Below are 26848 nucleotides of genomic sequence, written 5' to 3'. Positions count from 1 at the left end.
AATAAGACCCCGAGAGTAAGGAGAGGGTTCCTGGAATGCAGTAGGGACCGTGGAGGGTTGGCGCTGCCAAACCTGGGGAGCTACTACTGGGCAGCAAATGTGGCGATGATCCGCAAGTGGGTTATGGAGGGAGAGGGGGCGGCATGGAAGAGGATGGAGACGCCGTCCTGTAAAGGAACGAGCCTGGGGGCGTTGGTGATGGCACCGCTGCCGCTCTCACCGACAAAGTATACCACAAGCCCGGTGGTGGCGGCAACGCTAAGGATCTGGGGCCAGTGGAGACGGCACCGGGGTGCAATGGGAGCATCGGTGTGGTCCCCGATCAGGGGTAACCACCAGTTTGTCCCGGGGAAGATGGACGGGGGGTTCCAGAGCTGGCATCGGGCGGGGATTGGAAGAATGGGGGACCTGTTCATCGACGGGACTTTTGCGAGCCTAGGCGCACTGGAGGAGAAGTTCGAGTTACCCCCGTTTAGATATATGCAGGTGAGGGCTTTTGTGAGGCGACAGATGAGGGAATTCCCGTTGCTCCCGGCACAAGAAGTTCAAGATAGGGTGATCTCGGGTGTATGGGTCGGGGAGGGCAAGGTGTCGGAAATACACCAGGAGTTGAAAGAAGAGGGGGAAGCGCTGGTAGAAGAGTTGAAGGGTAAACGGGAGGAGGAGCTGGGGGAGGAGATCGAGGAAGGTCTGTGGGCTGATGCCCTAGGTAGGGTTAATTCCTCCTCCTCGTGTGCCAGGCTCAGCCTGATACAATTTAAGGTGGTCCACAGAGCGCACTTGACGGGGGCGAGGTTGAGTAGGTTCTTTGGGGTAGAGGACAGATGTGGAAGGTGCTCAGGGAGCCCGGCGAACCATGTCCATATGTTTTGGTCATGCCCGGCACTGGAGGGGTTCTGGAGAGGAGTGGCGGGAGCAATGTCTCAGGTGGTGAAAGTCCGGGTCAAGCCAAGCTGGGGGCTAGCTATATTTGGAGTAGTGGACGAACCGGGAGTGCAGGAGGCGAAAGAGGCCAGCATTCTGGCCGAGTAGCCCGGCGAAGGATCTTGCTAATGTGGAAGGAGGCGAAGCCCCCCAGCGTGGAGGCCTGGATAAATGATATGGCTGGGTTCATAAAGTTGGAGAGGATTAAGTTCGCCTTGAGAGGGTCTGCGCAGGGGTTCTACAGGCGGTGGCAACCGTTCCTAGACTATCTCGCGGAGCGTTAGAGGAAGGTCGGTCAGCATCAGCAGCAACCTTGTGGGGTGGGGGGGGGGAGGTGGAGGGGACGTCCTGGGAGTGGGGGGGGGGGAAAGGGGGGACTGCCTGGGAGGGCGGATGAGCAAGAGACAACATGAAGGGTTGGGGAAACTGGCACGTACGGGTGAGGGCCAGTGTACAAAGCTGTGTAAATATATCATTTTGCCATGTATATATCTTGCTCTGCGCGATTTCTCGTTTTTTTTGTTACGAGGGGGGGGGGATTATTGTTTGTAAGGGAGAAAAATTGTGTTAAAAAACTTTGATAAATATATCTTTTTTAAAAAAATATTAAATAAGCAGCGTTAACCAGGACACTGTGTGATCTAAATATTGAATAACCAGCGTTAACCAGGACACTGTGTGATCTAAATATTAAATAACCGGCATTAACCAGGACAATGTGCGATCTCTATAGTAATTAACCAGCGGTAACCAGGACACTGTGTGATCTAAATATTAAATAACCAGCATTAATCAGGACACTGTGTGATCTAAATATTAAATAACCGGCATTAACCAGGACACTGTGTGATCTAAATATTAAATAACCAGCGTTAACCGGGACAATGTGCGATCTAAATATTAAATAACCAGCATTAACCGGGACACTGTGATCTAAATATTAAATAACCAGCGTTAACCAGGACAGTGTGTGATCGAAATATTAAATAACCAGCATTAACCAGGACACAGTGTGATTTAAATATTAAATAACCAGCATTAACCGGGACACTGTGATCTAAATATTAAATAACCAGCATTAACCAGGACAGTGTGTGATCGAAATATTAAATAACCAGCGTTAACCGGGACACTGTGTGATCGAAATATTAAATAACCAGCATTAACCGGGACACTGTGATCTAAATATTAAATAACCAGCATTAACCAGGACACTGTGATCTCAATATTAAATAAGCGGCATTAACCAGGACACTGTGTGATCTAAATATTAAATAACCAGCATTAACCAGGACACTGTGATCTAAATATTAAATAACCAGCATTAACCAGGACACTGTGTGATCTAAATATGAAATATCCAGCATTAACCAGGCCACTGTGTGATCTAAATATTAAGTAACCGGCATTAACCAGGACAGTGTGTGATCTAAATATTAAGTAACCGGCATTAACCAGGACACTGTGTGATCTAAATATTAAATAACCAGCATTAACCAGGACACTGTGATCTCAATATTAAATAACCGGCATTAACCAGGACACTGTGTGATCTAAATATTAAATAACCGGCATTAACCAGGACACAGTGTGATCTAAATATTAAATAACCACATTAACCAGGACACTGTGTGATCTAAATATTAAATAACCAGCATTAACCAGGACACTGTGTGATCTAAATATTAAATAACCAGCATTAACCGGGACACTGTGTGATCTAAATATTAAATAACCAGCGTTAACCAGGACACTGTGTGATCTAAATATTAAATAATCAGCATTAACCAGGACACTGTGTGATCTAAATATTAAATAACCACCGTTAACCAGGACACAGTGTGATCTAAATATTAAATAACCAGCATTAACCAGGACACTGTATGATCTAAATATTAAATAACCAGCGTTAACCAGGACACTGTGTGATCTAAATATTAAATAACCAGCGTTAACCAGGACACAGTGTGATTTAAATATTAAATAACCAGCGTTAACCAGGACACTGTGTGATCTAAATATTGAATAACCAGCATTAACCAGGACACTGTGTGATCTAAATATTAAATAACCGGCATTAACCAGGACACTGTGTGATCTAAATATTAAATAACCAGCGTTAACCAGGACACTGGGTGCTCTACATATTAAGTAACCAGCATTAATCAGGACACTGTGATCTAAATATTAAATAACCAGCATTAACCAGGACACTGTGATCTAAATATTAAATAACCAGCGTTAACCGGGACACTGTGTGATCTAAATATTAAATAACCACCGTTAACCAGGACACAGTGTGATCTAAATATTAAATAACCAGCATTAACCAGGACACTGTGTGATCTAAATATTAAATAACCAGCGTTAACCAGGACACAGTGTGATCTAAATATTAAATAACCAGCATTAACCAGGACACTGTGTGATCTGAATATTAAATAACCAGCATTAACCAGGACACAGTGTGATCTAAATATTAAATAACCACCGTTAACCAGGACACAGTGTGATCTAAATATTAAATAACCAGCATTAACCAGGACACTGTGATCTAAATATTAAATAATCAGAGTTAACCAGGACACTGTGTGATCTAAATATTAAATAACCGGCATTAACCAAGACACTGTGTGATCTAAATATTAAATAACCAGCATTAACCAGGACACTGTGATCTCAATATTAAATAACCGGCATTAACCAGGACACTGTGTGATCTAAATATTAAATAACCAGCATTAACCAGGACACTGTGTGATCTAAATATTAAATAACCTGCATTAACCAGGACACAGTGTGATCTAAATATTAAATAACCAGCATTAACCAGGACACTGTGTGATCTAAATATTAAATAACCTGCATTAACCAGGACACAGTGTGATCTAAATATTAAATAACCAGCATTAACCAGGACACTGTGTGATCTAAATATTAAATAACCTGCATTAACCAGGACACAGTGTGATCTAAATATTAAATAACCAGCGTTAACCAGGACACTGTGTGATCTAAATATTAAATAACCAGCGTTAACCAGGACACAGTGTGATCTAAATATTAAATAACCAGCATTAACCAGGACACAGTGTGATCTAAATATTAAATAACCAGCGTTAACCAGGACACAGTGTGATCTAAATATTAAATAACCAGCATTAACCAGGACACAGTGTGATCTAAATATTAAATAACAAGCGTTAACCAGGACACTGTGTGATCTAAATATTAAATAACCGGCATTAACCAAGACACTGTGTGATCTAAATATTAAATAACCAGCATTAACCAGGACACTGTGTGATCTAAATATTAAATAACCAGCATTAACCAGGACACTGTGTGATCTAAATATTAAATAACCAGCGTTAACCAGGACAATGTGATCTAAATATTAAATAACCAGCATTAACCAGGACACTGTGTGATCTAAATATTAAATAACCAGCATTAACCAGGACACTGTGATCTAAATATTAAATAACCAGCATTAACCAGGACACTGTGATCTAAATATTAAATAACCAGCATTAACTAGGACACTGTGTGATCTAAATATTAAATAACCAGCATTAACCAGGACACTGTGTGATCTAAATATTAAATAACCAGCATTAACTAGGACACTGTGTGATCTAAATATTAAATAACCAGCATTAACCAGGACACTGTGTGATCTAAATATTAAATAACCAGCATTAACCAGGACACTGTGTGATCTAAATATTAAATAACCAGCATTAACCAGGACACTGTGTGATCTAAATATTAAATAACCAGCATTAACTAGGACACTGTGTGATCTAAATATTAAATAACCAGCATTAACCAGGACACTGTGTGATCTAAATATTAAATAACCAGCATTAACCAGGACACAGTGTGATCTAAATATTAAATAACCGGCATTAACCAAGACACTGTGTGATCTAAATATTAAATAACCAGCATTAACCAGGACACTGTGATCTCAATATTAAATAACCGGCATTAACCAGGACAGTGTGTGATCTAAATATTAAATAACCAGCATTAACCAGGACACTGTGTGATCTAAATATTAAATAACCAGCATTAACCAGGACACTGTGCGATCTAAATATTAAATAACCGGCATTAACCAGGACACTGTGTGATCTAAATATTAAATAACCAGCATTAACCAGGACACTGTGTGATCTAAATATTAAATAACCAGCATTAACCAGAACACTGTGTGATCTAAATATTAAATAACCACATTAACCAGGACACTGTGTGATCTAAATATTAAATAACCAGCGTTAACCAGGACACTGTGTGATCTAAATATTAAATAACCACATTAACCAGGACATTGTGTGATCTAAATATTAAATAACCAGCATTAACCAGGACACTGTGTGATCTAAATATTAAATAACCACATTAACCAGGACACTGTGTGATCTAAATATTAAATAACCAGCATTAACCAGGACACTGTGTGATCTAAATATTAAATAACCACGTTAACCAGGACACTGTGTGATCTAAATATTAAATAACCACATTAACCAGGACACTGTGTGATCTAAATATTAAATAACCAGCATTAACCAGGACACTGTGTGATCTAAATATTAAATAACCAGCATTAACCGGGACACTGTGATCTAAATATTAAATAACCAGCATTAACCAGGACACTGTGTGATCTAAATATTAAATAACCAGCATTAACCGGGACACTGTGATCTAAATATTAAATAACCAGCATTAACCAGGACACTGTGTGATCTAAATATTAAATAACCAGCATTAACCAGGACACTGTGTGATCTAAATATTAAATAACCACGTTAACCAGGACACTGTGTGATCTAAATATTAAATAACCACATTAACCAGGACACTGTGTGATCTAAATATTAAATAACCACATTAACCAGGACACTGTGTGATCTAAATATTAAATAACCAGCATTAACCGGGACACTGTGATCTAAATATTAAATAACCAGCATTAACCAGGACACTGTGTGATCTAAATATTAAATAACCAGCATTAACCGGGACACTGTGATCTAAATATTAAATAACCAGCATTAACCAGGACACTGTGTGATCTAAATATTAAATAACCAGCATTAACCGGGACACTGTGATCTAAATATTAAATAACCAGCATTAACCAGGACACTGTGTGATCTAAATATTAAATAACCAGCATTAACCGGGACACTGTGATCTAAATATTAAATAACCAGCATTAACCAGGACACTGTGTGATCTAAATATTAAATAACCACGTTAACCAGGACACTGCATCATCTAAATATTAAATAACCTGCATTAACCAGGACACTGTGTGATCTAAATATTAAATAACCAGCATTAACCAGGACACTGTGTGATCTAAATATTAAATAACCAGCGTTAACCAGGGCACTGCATCATCTGAATATTAAATAACCAGCATTAACCAGGACACTGTGTGATCTAAATATTAAATAACCAGCGTTAACCAGGACAGTGTGTGATCGAAATATTAAATAACCAGCATTAATCAGGACACAGTGTGATCTAAATATTAAATAACCAGCATTAACCAGGACACTGTGTGATCTAAATATTAAATAACCAGCGTTAACCAGGACACTGTGATCTAAATATTAAATAACCAGCATTAACCAGGACACTGTGTGATCTAAATATTAAATAACCAGCGTTAACCAGGACACTGTGTGATCTGAATATTAAATAACCAGCATTAACCAGGACACTGTGTGATCTAAATATTAAATAACCAGCATTAACCAGGACACTGTGTGATCTAAATATTAAATAACCAGCATTAACCAGGACACTGTGATCTCAATATTAAATAACCGGCATTAACCAGGACACTGTGTGATCTAAATATTAAATAACCAGCATTAACCAGGACACTGTGTGATCTAAATATTAAATAACCAGCATTAACCAGGACACTGTGTGATCTAAATATTAAATAACCAGCATTAACCAGGACACTGCATCATCTGAATATTAAATAACCAGCATTAACCAGGACACTGCATCATCTAAATATTAAATAACCAGCGTTAACCAGGGCACTGCATCATCTAAATATTAAATAACCGGCATTAACCAAGACACTGTGTGATCTAAATATTAAATAACCGGCATTAACCAGGACACTGTGTGATCTAAATATTAAATAACCAGCATTAACCAGGACACTGTGATCTCAATATTAAATAACCGGCATTAACCAGGACACTGTGTGATCTAAATATTACATAACCAGCATTAACCAGGACACTGTGTGATCTAAATATTAAATAACCAGCATTAACCAGGACACTGTGTGATCTAAATATTAAATAACCAGCATTAACCAGGACACTGTGATCTCAATATTAAATAACCGGCATTAACCAGGACACTGTGTGATCTAAATATTAAATAACCAGCATTAACCAGGACACTGTGTGATCTAAATATTAAATAACCACGTTAACCAGGACACTGTGTGATCTAAATATTAAATAACCAGCGTTAACCAGGACAATGTGATCTAAATATTAAATAACCAGCATTAACCAGGACACTGTGTGATCTAAATATTAAATAACCACGTTAACCAGGACACTGTGTGATCTAAATATTAAATAACCAGCGTTAACCAGGACAATGTGATCTAAATATTAAATAACCAGCATTAACCAGGACACTGTGTGATCTAAATATTAAATAACCAGCGTTAACCAGGGCACTGCATCATCTAAATATTAAATAACCGGCATTAACCAAGACACTGTGTGATCTAAATATTAAATAACCAGCATTAACCAGGACACTGTGATCTCAATATTAAATAACCGGCATTAACCAGGACACTGTGTGATCTAAATATTAAATAACCAGCATTAACCAGGACACTGTGTGATCTAAATATTAAATAACCACGTTAACCAGGACACTGTGTGATCTGAATATTAAATAACCAGCATTAACCAGGACACTGTGTGATCTAAATATTAAATAACCAGCGTTAACCAGGACACTGCATCATCTAAATATTAAATAACCAGCATTAACCAAGACACTGTGTGATCTAAATATTATATAACCGGCATTAACCAGGACACTGTGTGATCTAAATATTAAATAACCAGCATTAACCAGGACACTGTGTGATCTAAATATTAAATAACCACGTTAACCAGGACACTGTGTGATCTAAATATTAAATAACCAGCATTAACCAGGACACTGTGTGATCTCAATATTAAATAACCACGTTAACCAGGACACTGCATCATCTGAATATTAAATAACCACGTTAACCAGGACACTGTGATCAGCTGGGTGGGGGTGGGGGGGCGTGGGGGGTGCGAGCGAGGATAAACAACATCACAACCCAGGTTTAAACTGGTGGTGTTTATTCAATTGTATCTCAGGAAGAATCATCGCCATTTCTCCTCAGTCTTGCACAGGTCCTCACCAGCCCCACACTCCCTCTGTTCATCAGCACAAATTGGTTAACTCTCAAACTCACTGACAGATGGGCCCCCGTACCTTTATCCAGCAGGAAGGTTGAGTATTTGTTCTTCTGTAGAAATGGGCAGTGCACCAACTGGGATTGACTCGATTTATTTTCATATACGGTGGCTTGGGTCTTATTCCCATTCCCATATACACAATGAACTTTTCTCCCAATTAGCTGTGGAACATTCCCATTGATGGTGATTCCGATGTTCTGTGGTAAGATGAAGAGTGCATTAAGCAGCAGTGAGATATAACACAACTACAACGCATGTATATACAACATCCCCAATATAGTCAAATAGGCCACCGTGCTTCCTGGGAGCAAACAGTATCTCACATTGTTGTGTTATTCACCCAGGGGTAACACGGACTGCAACTGGATGCAGTTGTACTTGAAAGCAGACTCCAAACTGTGATGTTGGTTCAATACGCTTTGTTGAACTTGTTAAGCAGTGCACAGTTTGCTTGGGTTTGACACTCTGCCAATCTAAGTGTGCTTCTAGTAACTAACTAGACCAGACTAGCTCTGAGCCATGTGTAGAAGGTGCTAACTGATATATACACCCTGACTGTCACTACAGTTGTCACCAGTGGAAAGAGGCAGAGTGCTGATGCCTCGTGTGTTTTATAGTGGGAGACCCCCTCTAGTGTTCTGCCTGGTGATTGGTTGTGTTCTGTCCTGTGTGTTGATTGGCTGTACTGGGTGTCCGTCATTGCCTGTCTGTCTCTCATTATGTGCATGAGTGCATATCATGACACACATCAAGTCACATAAGGAGATAATCGATCAGTTGAACAAAGGTTTATCAAAGAGGTGGGTTTTAAGTCGTGCTTTCGAGGAGGAAAGAGAGAGGTTAAGGAAGGAATTTACAGAGCTCAGGGGCGGGATTCTCCGACCTCCCGCCGGGTCGGAAAATCGCCGGGGGACGGCGTGAATCCTGCCCCCACCAGCCGCCAAGTTCTCCAGCACCGAAAATTCGGTGGGGATCGCGCCGCGCCAGTCGGCGGGCCCCCACCCCCGGCGATTCTCCGGCCCGTGATGGCCTGAAGTCCCGCTACTGTCATGCCAGTCCCGCCGACGTGAATCAAACCACCTACCTTATCGGCGGGATTGGCGGCGCAGGTGGGCTCCGGGGTCCTCTGGCCCAGAGGGGTGCCCCCACAGTGGCCTGGTCCGCGATCGGGGCCCACCGATCTGCGGGCGGGCCTGTGCCACAGGGGCACCCTTTTCCTTCCGCCCCGGCCACAGCCTCCGCGATGGCCGACGCGTCAGAGGCACCCCCCCTGCGACTGGCGTGGCGCCAAAGGCCTTTCCCACCGGATGGCGGTGCGCCAACCACTCCGGCATGGGGCTAGCCCCTCAAGGTGAGGGCTTGGCCCTAAAGGTGTGGAGAAATCCGCACCTTTGGGGTGGCCCGACTCCGGAGTGGTTCACGGCACTCAATCCCGCCGGACCCCCGCCCCACCGGGTAGGGGAGAATCCCGCCCCAGGATCCAGGCAACTGAAAGTTTGAGAAGTTTATTAATTGATATGCCATCAATAAACACACGAAGGGTGATGAACGTAACTGAGGCTTTAATATACTAAACAGCGTAAATTGAACCAGGTCCCTTACCGGCAGGATCTGGCGGCGCGGGCGGGCACCAGGGGGGGGCACGGGGCGATCTGGCCCCGGGGGGTGCATCCACGGTGGCCTGGCCCGCGATTGGGGCCCACCGATCCGCGGGCGGGCCTGTGGGGGCACTCTATTCCTTCCGCCTCGGTCATAGCCTCCGCGATGGCCGACGCAGAAGTGACCCCCCCCTGCGCATGTGCGGGGATGACGTCAGCAGCCACTGACGCTCCCGTGCATGCGCGGACTTCCGCCGACCGGCGGAGTCCCTTCGGCCCCGGGTGGCGTGGCGCCAAAGGCCTTTCCCGCCGGCCGGCGGCGCGCCATCCACTCCAGCGCAGGCCTAGCCCCTCACGGTGAGGGCTTGGCCCCTAAAGGTGCTGAGAAAGCACCTTTGAGGCGGCCCAACGCCAGAGTGGTTCACGCCACTCAATCCCGCCGGACCCCCGCCCCACCGGGTAGGGGAGAATCCCGGCCCAGATTACATTCTGTGCCTGTGTCACGCTCAGTGCTTCCTCCAAGTGGTGTTCAATATGGGGGAGTACGGATTCACCAGCTGAGGGCATTCTTATGACACCCTGGGCTAGTGCGCAGTCAGTCCCACCCCCACATGTCCCAAAGTCACAACACTAGTGAATATCCAAGGTTTTTGGCCCTTGGCTATCCAATAGTTACAATCACCTGGGGCGGGATTCTCCGACCCCCTGCCGGGTCGGAGAATCGCCGGGGGCGGCGTGAATCCCGCCCCCGCCGGCTGCCGAATTCTCCGGCGCCGGAGATTTGGCAGGGGCGGGAATCGCGCTGTGCTGGTCGGCTGCCGCTGGCAGTGACCCCACCGCCGATTCTCCGACCCGCGATAGGCCGAGTGGCCACCAGTTTTTGGCAGGACCCGCCGGCGTATGTTACGACAGGTACTTACCGGCGGGACCTGGCCCCGCAGGCGGCCTCCGGGGTCCTCGGTGGGGGGGGGGGGTGCGGGGGGGGGGCGGGGGCGTGGGGGGCTTTGGGCCCGGGGGCGTGCCCCCATGGTGGCCTGGCCCGCGATCGGAGCCCACCAATCCACGGGCGAGCCTGTGCCGTGGGGGTACTCTATTCCTCCGTGCCGGCTGGTGCACCGGTCCGCGATGGCCGGTGCGGAGATGAACCCTCCCCTGTGCTTGCGCTGGGTGACGCCAGCACACGCTGCCGCTCCTGCGCATGTGCCAACTCGCGCTGGCCAGCGGAGGCCCTTCGCCGCCGGTTGGCGTGGCGCCAAGCCCCTTCCATGCCGGCTGGTGCGGCGCAAACCACTCCCTGACGGGGCGGCCCGACACCGGAGTGGTTCACGCCACTCCTTCGCACCGGAGTTGCCCACCCCGCTGGTTTCCGAAGAATCCCGCCCCAGGTTTGTAAATGTACACAATTACTCTTTATTTATAATGAGAACGAGAATGAAATATGCAGCAAATACAACTGGTTAATTGTAAGATAATTCCTAATCCCCACTTTAACCTGCCCCCACCCTCTACACACACACACACACACACACAAGATAGACACAGAGGGGTGGAAAGGGGCAAAAATCATCAGTGAAAGGAAGAAAGAGTCATTATTTCGGATGATAGTTTTAGCACACTTTCTTCACAGCAAGTTTTCAGATTAAAGTCTTTGGTTTGCGGTCTTTAATGATCTTCTCTGTAGATTAATTCATTCAGGTTCTCTGTAGTTCAGAAATGTTGTACTCACACTTTTCTGGAGAGGCACCTTACTGCACTTCAAACTTTGCTCTCAGTTCATGTTTTGTAATCAGACCTCTGTAGTTTCTGAAAAACAGCACCCACATGCCTTCTGGAGAGAGAGATAGCACTCACTGCCGGCTTCTGGAGTTGTTATCAGATTCACATCAACTATTCTGAACAGTTAGCAGAGTCTCGTCTCCTTCTTGCTTCCAGAATCAAAAACTAAGACCTTGGAATTCAGAAAAGCATCCGGGTGGGATCGGATCCAATCACCACCAGTTACCGGCAGACCACAGCCTCTTGTGCCAGTTCATTTGGCCATCAGCCAATCAATCGAACCGAATATCCGAGCAGGGACAGGAATGGATGTTGCAGGTTCTGGGGTTTAGGTGTTTTAGTAAGCTCAGAGAAGGAGGCAAAAGAGGGGGAGGTGTGGCGCTGCTAGTCAAGAGCAGTATTACGGTGGTTGAGAGGATGCTAGATGGGGACTCATCTTCCGAGGTAGTATGGGCTGAGGTTAGAAACATGAAAGGAGAGGTCACCCTGTTGGGAGTTTTTTATAGGCCTCCTAATAGTTCTAGGGATGTAGAGGAAAGGATGGCGAAGATGATTCTGGATATGAGCGAAAGTAACAGGGTAGTTATTATGGGAGACTTTAACTTTCCAAATATTGACTGGAAAATATATAGTTCGAGTACAATAGATGGGTCGTTTTTTGTACAGTGTGTGCAGGAGGGTTTCCTGAAACAATATGTTGACAGGCCAACAAGAGGCGAGGCCACGTTGGATTTGGTTTTGGGTAATGAACCAGGCCAGGTGTTGGATTTGGAGGTAGGAGAGCACTTTGGGGACAGTGACCACAATTCGGTGACGTTTACGTTAATGATGGAAAGGGATAAGTATACACCGCAGGGCAAGAGTTATAGCTGGGGGAAGGGCAATTATGATGCCATTAGACGTGACTTGGGGGGGATAAGGTGGAGAAGTAGGCTGCAAGTGTTGGGCACACTGGATAAGTGGGGCTTGTTCAAGGATCAGCTACTGCGTGTTCTTGATAAGTATATACCGGTCAGACAGGGAGGAAGGCGTCGAGCGAGGGAACCGTGGTTTACCAAGGAAGTGGAATCTCTTGTTAAGAGGAAGAAGAAGGCCTATGTGAAGATGAAGTGTGAAGTTTCGGTTGGGGCGATGGATAGTTACAAGGTAGCGAGGAAGGATCTAAAGAGAGAGCTAAGACGAGCAAGGAGGGGACATGAGAAGTATTTGGCAGGAAGGATCAAGGAAAACCCAAAAGCTTTCTATAGGTATGTCAGGAATAAGCGAATGACTAGGGAAAGAGTAGGACCAGTCAAGGACAGGGATGGGAAATTGTGTGTGGAGTCTGAAGAGATAGGCGAGATACTAAATGAATATTTTTCGTCAGTATTCACTCAGGAAAAAGATAATGTTGTGGAGGAGAATGCTGAGCCCCAGGCTAATAGAATAGATGGCATTGAGGTACGTAGGGAAGAGGTGTTGGCAATTCTGGACAGGCTGAAAATAGATAAGTCCCCGGGACCTGATGGGATTTATCCTAGGATTCTATGGGAGGCCAGGGAAGAGATTGCTGGACCTTTGGCTTTGATTTTTATGTCATCATTGGCTACAGGAATAGTGCCAGAGGACTGGAGGACAGCAAATGTGGTCCCTTTGTTCAAAAAGGGGAGCAGAGACAACCCCGGCAACTATAGACCGGTGAGCCTCACGTCTGTAGTGGGTAAAGTCTTGGAGGGGATTATAAGGGACAAGATTTATAATCATCTAGATAGGAATAATATGATCAGGGATGGTCAGCATGGCTTTGTGAAGGGTAGGTCATGCCTCACAAACCTTATTGAGTTCTTTGAGAAGGTGACTGAACAGGTAGACGAGGGTAGAGCAGTTGATGTGGTGTATATGGATTTCAGCAAAGCGTTTGATAAGGTTCCCCACGGTAGGCTATTGCAAAAAATACGGAGGCTGGGGATTGAGGGTGATTTAGAGATGTGGATCAGAAATTGGCTAGCTGAAAGAAGACAGAGGGTGGTGGTTGATGGGAAATGTTCAGAATGGAGTACAGTCACAAGTGGAGTACCACAAGGATCTGTTCTGGGGCCGTTGCTGTTTGTCATTTTTATCAATGACCTAGAGGAAGGTGCAGAAGGGTGGGTGAGTAAATTTGCAGACGATACTAAAGTCGGTGGTGTTGTCGATAGTGTGGAAGGATGTAGCAGGTTACAGAGGGATATAGATAAGCTGCAGAGCTGGGCTGAGAGGTGGCAAATGGAGTTTAATGTAGAGAAGTGTGAGGTGATTCACTTTGGAAGGAATAACAGGAATGCGGAATATTTGGCTAATGGTAAAGTTCTTGAAAGTGTGGATGAGCAGAGGGATCTAGGTGTCCATGTACATAGATCCCTGAAAGTTGCCACCCAGGTTGATAGGGTTGTGAAGAAGGCCTATGGAGTGTTGGCCTTTATTGGTAGAGGGATTGAGTTCCGGAGTCGGGAGGTCATGTTGCAGCTGTACAGAACTCTGGTACGGCCGCATTTGGAGTATTGCGTACAGTTCTGGTCACCGCATTATAGGAAGGACGTGGAGGCTTTGGAGCGGGTGCAGAGGAGATTTACCAGGATGTTGCCTGGTATGGAGGGAAAATCTTATGAGGAAAGGCTGACGGACTTGAGGTTGTTTTCGTTGGAGAGAAGAAGGTTAAGAGGAGACTTAATAGAGGCATACAAAATGATCAGGGGGTTGGATAGGGTGGACAGTGAGAGCCTTCTCCCGCGGATGGATATGGCTGGCACGAGGGGACATAACTTTAAACTGAGGGGTAATAGATATAGGACAGAGGTCAGAGGTAGGTTCTTTACGCAAAGAGTAGTGAGGAAAGGTTTATAAGAGATAGGGGGCGTCATTCTCCGACCCCCCAGCGGGTCGGAGAATGGCCGTTGGCCGCCGTGAATCCCGCCCCCGCCGGTTGCCGAAGTCTCCGGTACCGGATATTCGGCGGGGGCGGGAATCGGGCCTCGCTGGTTGGCGGGCCCCCCCGCTCGATTCTCCGGCCCGGATGGGCCCAAGTCCCGCCGATAAATTGCCTGTCCCGCCGGCGTAAATTAAAGTACCTATTTACCGGCGGGACAAGGCGGCGTGGGCGGGCTCCGGGCTCCTGGGGGGGGGCGCGGGGCGATCTGGCCCCGGGGGGTGCCCCCACGGTGGCCTGGCCCGCGAACAGGGCCCACCGATCCGTGGGCGGGCCTGTGCCGTGGGGGCACTCTTTCCCTTCCGCCTCCGCAACGGTCTCCACCATGGCGGAGGCGGAAGAGACTCTCTCCACACCAGCATTCCGCACCTTTGGGGCGGCGCGATGCCCGTCTGATTGGCGCCGATTTGGGCGCCAGTCGGCGGACATCGCGCCGTTTGGGGAGAATTTCGCCCAGGATGTATAATCATCTGGAAAGGAATAATTTGATTAGAGATAGTCAACACGGTTTTGTGAAGGGTAGGTCATGCCTCACAAACATTATTGAGTTCTTTGAGAAGGTGTCCAAACAGGTGGATGAAGGTAAAGCAGTTGATGTGGTGTATATGGATTTCAGTAAAGCGTTTGATAAGGTTCCCCACGGTAGGCTACTGCAGAAAATACGGAGGCATGGGATTCAGGGTGATTTAGCAGTTTGGATCAGAAATTGGCTAGCTGGAAGAAGACAGAGGGTGGTAGTTGATGGACAATGTTCAGACTGGAGTCCAGTTACTAGTGGTGTACCACAAGGATCTGTTTTGGGGCCACTGCTGTTTGTCATTTTTATAAATGACCTGGAGGAGGGCGTAGAAGGATGGGTGAGTAAATTTGCAGATGACACGAAAGTCGGTGGAGTTGTGGACAGTGCGGAAGGATGTTACAAGTTACAGAGGGACATAGATAAGCTGCAGCGCTGGGCTGAGAGGTGGCAAATGGAGTTTAATGCAGAAAAGTGTGAGGTGATTCATTTTGGAAGGAATAACAGGAAGACAGAGTACTGGGCTAATGGTAAGATTCTTGGCAGTGTGGATGAGCAGAGAGATCTTGGTGTCCATGTACATAGATCCCTGAAAGTTCCCACCCAGGTTGAGAGGGTTGTTAAGAAGGCGTACGGTGTGTTAGCTTTTATTGGTAGAGGGATTAAGTTTCGGAACCATGAGATCATGTTGCAGCTGTACAAAACTCTGGTGCGGCCACATTTGGAGTATTGCGTGCAAATCTGGTCGCCGCATTATAGGAAGGATGTGGAATCATTGGAAAGGGTGCAGAGGGGAATTACCAGAATGTTGCCTGGTATAGAAGGAAGATCTTAAGAGGAAAGGCTGAGGGACTTGAGGCTGTTTTCATTAGAGAGAAGGTTAAGAGGTGACTTAATTGAGGCATACAAGATGATCAGAGGATTGGATAGGTTGGACAGTGAGAGTCTTTTTCCTCGGATGGTGATGTCTAGCACGAGGGGACATAGCTTTAAATTGAGGAGAGATAGATACAGGACAGATGTCAGAGGTAGGTTCTTTACTCAGAGAGTAGTAAGGGCGTGGAATGCCCTGCCTGGAACAGTAATGGACTCGCCAACACTAAGGGCATTCAAATGGTCATTGGATAGACATATGGACGATAAGGGAATAGTGTAGATGGGCTTTAGAGTGGTTTCACAGGTCGGCGCAACATCGAGGGCTGAAGGGCCTGTACTGCGCTATAATGTTCTATGTTCTATTGGGGCCCACCGATCGGCGGGCCGGCCTCTCCCCCCCCCGGGCCTACCCCCTTCCGCGCGCGGCCCCAGAACACCGGCGCCATGTTGGTGAGGGGCCGGCGCGCGTAAGACGTTCCCTGTGCATGCGCAGGATTGGGCTGCCCCAACTGCGCATGCGCGGGTTGGCATGGTGGGACGCTGGAGCGGCGAGAACCGCTCCAGCACCGTGCTGGCCCCCTGTGGGGGCCAGAATAGGTCGTGCCCGGGCCCTGTTCGCGCCGTCGTGAAACGCGACGGCGTTCACAATGGCGCGAACACTTAGTCTCCATTTTGGAGAATCGCGCCCTGGGACCTTTGTTGACTTGTGGAGATCCTTGTTGTCAGACTCTCGCTACTGTTGTAGGTTAGACTGAACTGGTCTCGTGTCAGAGCTCCTCGTTAATGGGGGCCTTTTGTGGGAGGTGGCTGCCAAGGTCAGGGAAGTGTTCAAGATATTCCAGAATCCCCCCTTCAACATATATGCGAGGTGGAATATTTGGCTGGCTGGGCATGGCATGATAGATTGATTTTGCTTTGGTAACATTTAAGGAGAGGCTACGTTTCTTCAATGACTTATTGAAGAAATTGAGAGCAGCTTGCAAATCTGGTGAAGAGTGAGCAAACTGTAGATCATGTGTAGATCACCCACAAACTGTAGAGCATGTGTATCTGTGGTTGTCACCTGCCCCGACCACACACCAACTCTGCAATGGGGAGGGCAAGGCCTGGGGCAGGAAGCCCACACTTGCCCCAATTAAGGCACCAAAACCATTTAAAGGGCCATTTCCTACTCAGCCTCAATGTTTAGGCTAACAGGAGGATTGAACTTACATTGGGAAAGGCTGAAATTGAACAGGGTTAGATCTCAAGCAGGAAATGAGGGGGTGCATCTATCATCAGCCATCAGGGGAAGGTTCAATGGCCTCCAGACCTCCCCCCCTCCCCACCCCCAACCACCACAGGCCCCTATCCCAAGATCCCACTTGCCCTCTTCACGCCTCCCTGACCTTCCATATCATTCCAGCATTTGAGGAACCTTTTACGAGGCTCCAAATTTATTGTGTAGGACCGCTTCCTAAAACAAAAAGTGGGAATCAGTATCTTTTAACTATAATGGATGTGTCTACTAGGTTTCCAGAGGTCATTCCAGTACGTAATATTACAGCTAAAAAGATTGTGGAGGAGTTACTTAAATTCTTTACTAGATATAGACTACCCACAGAAATACAATCGGATCACGGATCACATTTTACCTCAAAGGTATTCAAAGAAGTTATGGATAGCTTAGGAATAAAACAATTTAAATCAACTGCGTACCATCCAGAATCAAAGGTGGCATCAGACATTAAAGTCAATGTTGAGGGCTTATTGTCAAGATTATCCAGAGGATTGGGATAAAGGAATTCCATTCGTACTGTTTGCAATTAAGGATGCACCTAATGAGTCAACCAAATTTAGTCCTTTTGAACTAATTTTTGGTCATGAGGTAAGAGGGCCACTTAAATTGATTAAGGAAAAATTGGTGGGTGAGAAATCGGAAATTACACTACTGGATTGCATGTCAAATTTTAGGGAACGATTAAATAGAAAAGGTGAATTGGCTAGACAACATTTGAAAGTTGCACAATGTGATGAAACGGATAGCGGACAAGAAATCCAAAGTTCGCAGTTTTGCCAGTGGGGATAAAGTTTTAGTGTTGTTACCAGTGGTAGGGGAGCCTTTAAAAGCTAGGCTTTGTGGACTGTATCAGATTGAAAGGAAATTAAGTGAGGTGAATTATGTGGTAAAAACACCAGACAGAAGGAAGACTCACCGAGCGTGTCATGTGAATATGCTTAAAAGGTACTTTGAAAGGAAAGGAGAGAAAAAGGTTTTAATGATTCTAACTCAAAGTGACAAACCAAATCCAGATGACTGTGAATTTGACATACCTCAAATTAAATTGGAAAATGAGGATGTTCTTAAACATTGGAATGAATTGTTGTTACCTTCCAGAGGAAAAACGAACTGACCTGAAAGAGTTATTGATATCACATGGGCAAGTTTGTGGAGATAAATTGGGAAGTGCTAAAATGGCTATACATGATGTAGATGTGGGAAATGCTGTTCCAATCAAACAACATCCATATAGACTTAATCCTTTAAAATTGGCACAGGTTAACAAAGAGATTGAGAGTGTGCTTAAAAATGGCATAATTGAAGTGGGTTGCAGCCAATGGACCTCACCCATAGTGATGGTACCTAAACCAGATGGTACCCAACGGTTGTGTGTGGACTATAGAAAGGTTAATGCAGTTCCAAGAATGGACTCTTATCCTATCCCACGTTTGGAGGATTGCATTAAGAAAGCGGGACAGTCCGCTTTTATTTCCAAATTGGATTTACTTAAAGGTTACTGGCAGGTACCTTTATCCGAAAGGGCGAAAGAGATTTCAGCTTTTGTGACCAGCAATCCATCTGACACCATTATATATACTGATCATAATCCGTTGATGTTTTAGGAGTGATTCTGGAATAACAATGCAAGGCTGTTTCGTTGGAGTTTATTGTTACAGCAATTTCATTTTAAAATAGTACATGTGGCAGGACAGGAAAATGTGATAGCCGATGCTTTGTCACGAATGTGATGAATGGAAGGATTTCAATTGGAGGAAGAAGAACGGGAAAATGGACTATATTATTATGCCTGTTTGCGTGTGTTGTTTTTTTGTGAAACAAAAAAGTATTTTTACTGTGTGCATTTCTTAATTGATGGTGCAAAGGTGAAAAATGAAACCATCTTGAAGTTGATGGGTTTTATTTTCTTGGGGGAGGTGTCATTTGAGAGTACCTTTAAGAAATAGATATTTAAGCAATGTACCTTTAAGAAAATAGTGATGTCAGAGAGTGGGTGGAGCTGAGCTCAGTTCGGCCATTTTCAGGTTAGTTCTGAGTTTTTAGTTTCAGTTAGAGAGAGCAGCTGGGAATGTCTGTGTGTTTTGCTTAGAGCTGCAGGAACGAAAAGAGCTGGTCTGGTGATTTCTGCAAATCCAAAGACTATAAATATATTGAATGTAACCTGTTGTGCTCCTATTTTTGAAGGGTTGAAGTCTTTTGGATGTTTAAAGGAACAGTTTGCAGGATTGGGTAGTGTTGTATTATTTTCGGGGTTATCTTTGAAGTAAGGGGTGTTAAGAGATCCAATGTTTATTTAAAAGGTTAATTCGAGTTCATGGAATAAACATTGTTTTGTTTTAAAAACCACGGGTGAGATTCTCTGACCCCCCACTGGGTCGGAGAATCGCCGGGGGCTGGCGTGAATCCCGCCCCCGCCGGTTGCCGAATTCTCCAGAACCGGATATTCGGCGGGGGCGGGAATCGCGCTGCGCCGGTTAGCGGGCCCCCCCCGCGATTCTCCGGCCCGGATGGGCCGAAGTCCCGCTGCTAGAATGCCTGTCCCGCCGGCGTAGATTAAACCACCTACCTTACCGGTGGGACAAGGCGGCGCGGGCGGGCTCCGGGATCCTGGGGGGAGCGCGGGGCGATCTGGCCCCGGGGGGGGGCCCCCACGGTGGCCTGGCCCCCGATCGGGGCCCACCGATCCGCGGCGGGCCTGTGCTGTGGGGGCACTCTTTTCCTTCCGCCTTCGCCACGGTCTCCACAGAGACTCCCTCCACAGTGCATGCGCGGGGGTGCCGTGAGCGGCCGCTAACGCTCCCGCGCATGCGTCGCCCGGAGATGTCATTTCCGCGCCAGCTGGCGGGGCACCAAAGGCCTTTTCCGCCAGCTGGCGGGGCGGAAATTAGTCCGGCGCGGGCCTAGCCACTTAAGGTTGGGGCTCGGCCCCCCAAGATGCGGAGGATTCCACACCTTTGGGGCGGCGCGATGCCCGACTGATTTGCACCGTTTTGGGCGCTGGTCGGCGGACACCGCGGCGTACCGGAGAATTTCGCCCCACGTGTCCATAATTGTAATACAACACCTGGGGAACAAGCCGTGTGCTTCAAAAGCAACACTCCATTAAAGGTGGGAGTTGGGTGAACTCCATGATACATTTTGGGGTTCTGAAAACACCTCTCCCATAAGCCTGTGGAAAATCAGACAACTGAAGTGTTGAAGGACGAATATCCTGGGATTATTCCGGATTGTGTAATGACAAGGTCGCAAAGTCGCAGGTTAAGACAAGAGGAGAAATCAAAGAGTGAAGATGACATTGAAGTGCAATTGTCAGAAACGATTTTTGATCAGATGGTTGAAAAAGACCAAGAGCAGGTGGAGGATGAGGCAGACATTTTAGTTCAGGAAAATAAATGGAGTTTCAACAAAACGATGTAGACATAAAACGGATGTGTCAGAAAGCATACACGGAAGAGGAATCTGAGTGTATACCAGAGTGTTATTACCGTAAAAGTGATGTCTTGATGAGAAAATGGAGACCTTTACATATTCAGGTGGATGAAATGTGGGCACAAGTTCATCAAGTAGTATTGCCGGTAGGGTATAGAAAGGAGGTGTTGCGAGTTGCACATGAGGTAACAGTGGGAGGTCATTTGGAAATAAGGAAAACTCAAGCTAAAATCCAGAAACATTTTTATTGGCCTGGACTACATAAAGATGGAGTTAAATTTTGTCAATCGTGTCACACACGTCAAGTGATAGGGAAACCTCAAGCAGTGATAAAACCAACGCCCTTAATACCCATTCCAGCATTTGAGGAACCTTTTACAAGGGTCCTAATTAATTGCGTAGGACCGCTTCCTAAAACAAAAAGTGGGAAGCAATATCTTTTGACTATAATGGATGTGTCTACGAGGTTTCCAGAGGCCATTGCAGTACGTAATATTACAGCTAAAAAGATTGTGGAGGAGTAACTTAAATTCTTTACTAGATATGGACTACCCACAGAAATACAGTCGGATCAAGGATCAAATTTTACCTCAATGTTATTCAAAGAAGTAATTGATAGCTTGGGAATAAAACAATTTAAATCAACTGCGTACCATCCAGAATCGCAGGGAGCGTTAGAAAGGTGGAATCAGACATTAAAGACAATGTTGAGGGCGTATTGTCAAGATTATCCAGAGGATTGGGATAAAGGAATTCCATTCATACTGTTTGCAATTAGGGATGCTCCTAATGAGTCAACCAAATTTAGTCCTTTTGAACTAATTTTTGGTCATGAGGCAAGAGGATCATTTAAATTGATTGAGGAAAAATTGGTGGGTGAGAAATCGGAAATTACATTATTGGATTACGTGTCAAATTTTAGGGAATGATTAAATAGAGCAGGTGAATTGGCTAGACAATATTTAAAAGGTGCACAAACTGTGATGAAACGGGTAGCAGACAAGAAATCCAACGTTCGTAGTTTTGCCAGTGGAGATAAAGTGTTAGTATTGTTACCAGTGGTAGGTGAACCTTTAAAAGCAAGGTTTTGTGGACCTTATCAGATTGAAAGGAAATTAAGTGAGGTGAACTTTGTGGTAAAAACACCAGATAGAAGGAAGAATCACCGAGTGTGTCATGTGAATATGCTTAAAAGGTACTTTGAAAGAGGAGAGGAAAACGAGGTTTAATGATTCTAACTCAAAGTGACGAACCAAATCCAGATGACTGTGATTTCGACATACCTCAAATTGAATTGGAAAATGGGGATGTTCTTAAAAATTGGGATAAATTGGTGAGTTACCTTCCAGAGGAAAAACAAACTGAGGTGAAAGAGTTATTGATATCAAATGGGCAAGTTTGTGGAGATAAATTGTGAAGTACTAAAATGGCTATACATGATGTAGATGTGGGAAATGCTGTTCCAATCAAACAACATCCAAACAGACTTAACCCTTTAAAATTGGCACAGGTTAACAAAGAGATTGAAAGTATGCTTAAAAATGGCATAATTGAAGTGGGTTGCAGCCAATGGAGCTCACCCATAGTGATGGTACCTAAACCAGTCGGTACCCAATGGTTGTGTGTGGACTATAGAAAGGTTAATGCAGTTACAAGAACGGACTCTTATCCTATCCCACGTTTGGAGGATTGCATTGAGAAAGTGGGACAATCAGTTTTTATTTCCAAATTGGATTTACTTAAAGGTTACTTTATCCGAAAGGGTGAGGGAGATTTCAGCTTTTGAGACTCCAGATGGTATATACCAATTCAAAGTTATGTCATTTGGCATGGAAACGCAGCAGCCACATTTCAACGGTTAACTAACAAAGTCGTTTCAGGATTGCCCAATTGTGCGGTATACATCGACAATCTGGTAATTTTCAGCCAGACATGGACAGAATATTTGAAACATCTGACGGAGTTATTCGATTGACTTCTGGTGGCAGGTTTGGTGATAAACCTAGCCAAAAGTGAATTTGGAAAAGCCCGAATCACTTTCCTTGATAAGTTTCCGATACCCTCAAGACAAAGGGAAATACTGCGATTTCTTGGCTTGAGTGGATTTGATCGAACATTTGTGCAAAAAGTTTTGTGGCGTGATTGCTCCATTGATGGACTGGCTGGAGAAACGTCGAAAATTTCAGTGGACAGCGGACTTTCAACAGGCATTTGACGGCCAGAAAGCTGTGATAACCAATTCTCCTGTGTTGGAGAATTACAAGGAACTCTGTGATCAGGTTGAACTAAATTATCTGACTTTAAAGAGAAATGCCGAGGCATAGAGAAATGGACAGATCGTGCAGAGACCTTCTTGTTCAAAGAGACTGTCATCAGGAAGGATTCAGTTGGAGGAAGAACAAAAATGGACTATATTATTGTACCTGTTTGAGTGTGTTGTTTTTTGAAACAAAAAGTATATTTACTGTGTGCATTTCTTAAAGGATCGTGAAAAGGTGAAAAATGAAACCATCTTGAAGTTGATGGGGTTTTTTTTTCTTGGGGGGTGTCATAATATCCACTCATGTATAGAATGAGATGCAGACAGGCAGTGATTGACACACAGGATAACCAATGAACACACACGACACATAACAACCAATCACCAGACAGGACACCACCACTATAAAGCACACAGGGCATTAAGACTCTCTCGCTCTACAGGACACAGCTACTGAGATAGTCAGAGTGCACAAGCCAGTGAGCACTATCACCATGTGGTAGAGAGTTAGCCTGGTCAAGCCAGTAGGAGGTTATCAGTTAGATTGATAGAGTGTCATCTCACAGCAGACTCTGTACAGCAATCAGGAAGTTCAATAAAACAGTGTTGGACCATCTCCTGTGTCAGAAGCCTGTTTCTAGTTTCACTGCATCCAGTTGCAGTCAACGTTGAACGAGCTTACTCAACACATCAGGGGAGAGGTGTCATGTGAGAGTACCCTTTAAGAAATGGGTGTTTCAGAAATGTACCTTGCAGAAATGGAGCTGCTCATGTTACTGGAGTGATGACAGAGTGTGGGTGGAGCTGAGCTCTACTTCTGCTTTTTAGTTTCAGTTTGAGAAGAGCTTGGGTATGCCTGTGAGCCGCACTGCTGTTGATCTCTGCCATCCAAAAAACTATCTATGGATCATTTGGTGAATTCAGAGGAAGAATAAATGTTTTCAGTCTTGAATGTAAACCCCAATGTGCTCCTGTTTGGAGGTTTGTTAAGTTTTCAGATGTTAAAAGAACAGCATACAGGTTACTTAGTGATGTATTCTTTGGGGGGGTGTATTTGGTTTACTGGTTGCTAAGATATTCACTGTTTGTTTTAAAAAGGTTAACTTGAGTTCATAGAATAAACATTGTTTTGTTTTAAAAACCACTGGTCCATTTTCTGCTATACCACACCTGTAGAGTGGGCCGTGTGCTCCCCATACCACAACCTACTAAAGGTTGTGGGTCAGGTGAACTCCATGATACACTTTGTAGTTCTCTAAACCCTGGCCCATAACACTAACGACACTCACTATTGGTCAGGATCATTACTGACCACACTCACTATTGGTCAGGATCATTACTAACCACACTCACTATTCGTAAAGATCATTACTAACTAGACTCACTATTGGTCAGGATCATTACGGACCACACTCGCTATTGATCAGGATCATTACTGACCACACTCACTATTGGTCAGCATCATTACTAACCGCACTCACTATTGGTCAGGATCATTACTGACCACACTCACTATTGGTCAGGATAATTACTAACCACACTCACTATTGGTCAAGATCATTAGTAAATACACTCACTATTAATCAGGATCATTTCTGACCTACACTCACTATTGGTCAGGATCATTACTAACCGCACTCATTATTGGTCAGGATCATTACTAACCATACTCACTATTAGTCAGGATCATTACTAACCACAACCAGTATTGTTCATGATCATTACTAACCACACTCACTATTGGTCAGGATCATTACTAAAGACACTCACTATTGGTCAGGATCATTATTAACCACACTCCCTATTGGGCAGGTTCATTACTGACCACACTCACTATTGGTCAGGATCATTACTCATCACACTCACTATTGGTCAGGATCATAACTAACAACACTAAAGATGGTCAGGATCATTACTGACCACACACACTATTGATCAGGATCATTTCTAACCACACACAGGATGATCAGGATCATAACTAACCACACCCACTATTGGTCAGGATCATTACTAACAACACTCACTATTGGTCAAGGTATTTACTAACCACACTCCAGATTGGTCAGGATAATTACTACGCACACTCACTATTCATCAGGATCATTACTAACCACACTTACAATTGTTCAGGATCATTACTACGCACACTCACTATGGTCAGGGTCATGACTGACCACACTCACTATAGGTCAGGAGCATTACTAACCACACTCACTATTGGTCAGGATCATTACTAACCACACTCAGCATGGTCAAGATCATTATTAACCACACTCAGTATCGGTCAGGATTTTTACTGACCGCACTCACTGTTGGTCAGGATCATTACTAACCACACTTACTATTGGTCAGGATCATTACTAACCATACTCACCATTGGTCAGGATCAATACTGACAACGCTCTATTGGTCAGGATCATTACTGATCACACTCACTATTGGTCAGGAACAGTACTAACCACACTTACTATTGGTCAGGATCATTACTAACCACCCTCACCATTGGTCAGGATCAATACTGACAACACTCTATTGGTCAGGATCATTACTGATCACACTCACTATTGGTCAGGAACAGTACTAACCACACTTACTATTGGTCAGGATCATTACTAACCACCCTCACCATTGGTCAGGATCAATACTGACAACACTCTATTGGTCAGGATCATTACTGATCACACTCACCTATTGGTCAGGAACATTACTAACCACACTCACTATTGGTCAGGATCATTGCTAACCATACTCAGGGTGGTCAGAATCATTACTAACAACACTCACTATTGGTCAGGATCATTACTAACCTCACTCAGGATGGTCAAGATCATTACTAACCACACTTACTATTGGTCAGGATTATTACTAACCACACTCACTCTTGGTCAGAATCATTACTGACCACACTCACTATTGGTCAGCATCATTACTAACCACACTCAGGATGGTCAGGATTGTTACTAACCACACTCACTATTGCTCAAGATCATTACTAACCACACTCGCTATTGGTCAGGACATTACGGACCACACTCACTATTCGTCAGCATTATTCCAACCACACTCACTATTGGTCAGGATCATTAATAACCGCACTCACTTTTGGTTAGGATCTTTACTGACCACACACACTATTCATCAGCATTATTCCAACCACACTCACTATTGGTCAGGATCATTACGGACCACACTCACTATTGGTCAGCATCATTACTAACCACACTCAGGATGGTCAGGATTGTTACTAACCACACTCACTATTGGTCAGGATTGTTACTAACCACACTCACTATTGCTCAAGATCATTACTAACCACACTCGCTATTGGTCAGGATCATTACTAACTACACTCACTATTGGTCAGGATCATTACGGACCACACTCACTATTCGTCAGCATTATTCCAACTTCACTCACTATTGGTCAGGATCTTTACTGACCACACTCACTATTCGTCAGCATTATTCCAACCACACTCACTATTGGTCAGGATCATTACGGACCACACTCGCTATTCGTCAGCATTATTCCAACCACACTCACTATTGGTCAGGATCATTAGTAACCACACTCACTATTAGTCAGGATCATTACTAACCATACTCGCTATTCGTCAGCATTATTCCAACCACACTCACTATTGGTCAGGATCATTAATAACCGCACTCACTATTGGTTAGGATCTTTACTGACCACACTCACTATTAGTCAGG

General features: G+C 44.7%; 1 protein-coding gene across 1 annotated transcript in view; it reads right to left on the bottom strand.

Annotated features, from left to right (window-relative positions):
• Positions 1–26848, bottom strand: part of plxnd1 (plexin D1) — a 599181-nt gene that overhangs the window by 430642 nt on the left and 141691 nt on the right. The window contains exon 6 of the mRNA XM_072471999.1: positions 8473–8653. Within this exon, the coding sequence (XP_072328100.1) occupies positions 8473–8653 (181 nt within the window). The remainder of the gene's footprint in view (positions 1–8472; positions 8654–26848) is intronic.

Source organism: Scyliorhinus torazame, chromosome 13 (assembly GCF_047496885.1).
Source record: "Scyliorhinus torazame isolate Kashiwa2021f chromosome 13, sScyTor2.1, whole genome shotgun sequence".
NCBI classification, from domain to species: domain Eukaryota; kingdom Metazoa; phylum Chordata; class Chondrichthyes; order Carcharhiniformes; family Scyliorhinidae; genus Scyliorhinus; species Scyliorhinus torazame.
This window is presented reverse-complemented; position numbering and strand designations above follow the sequence as displayed.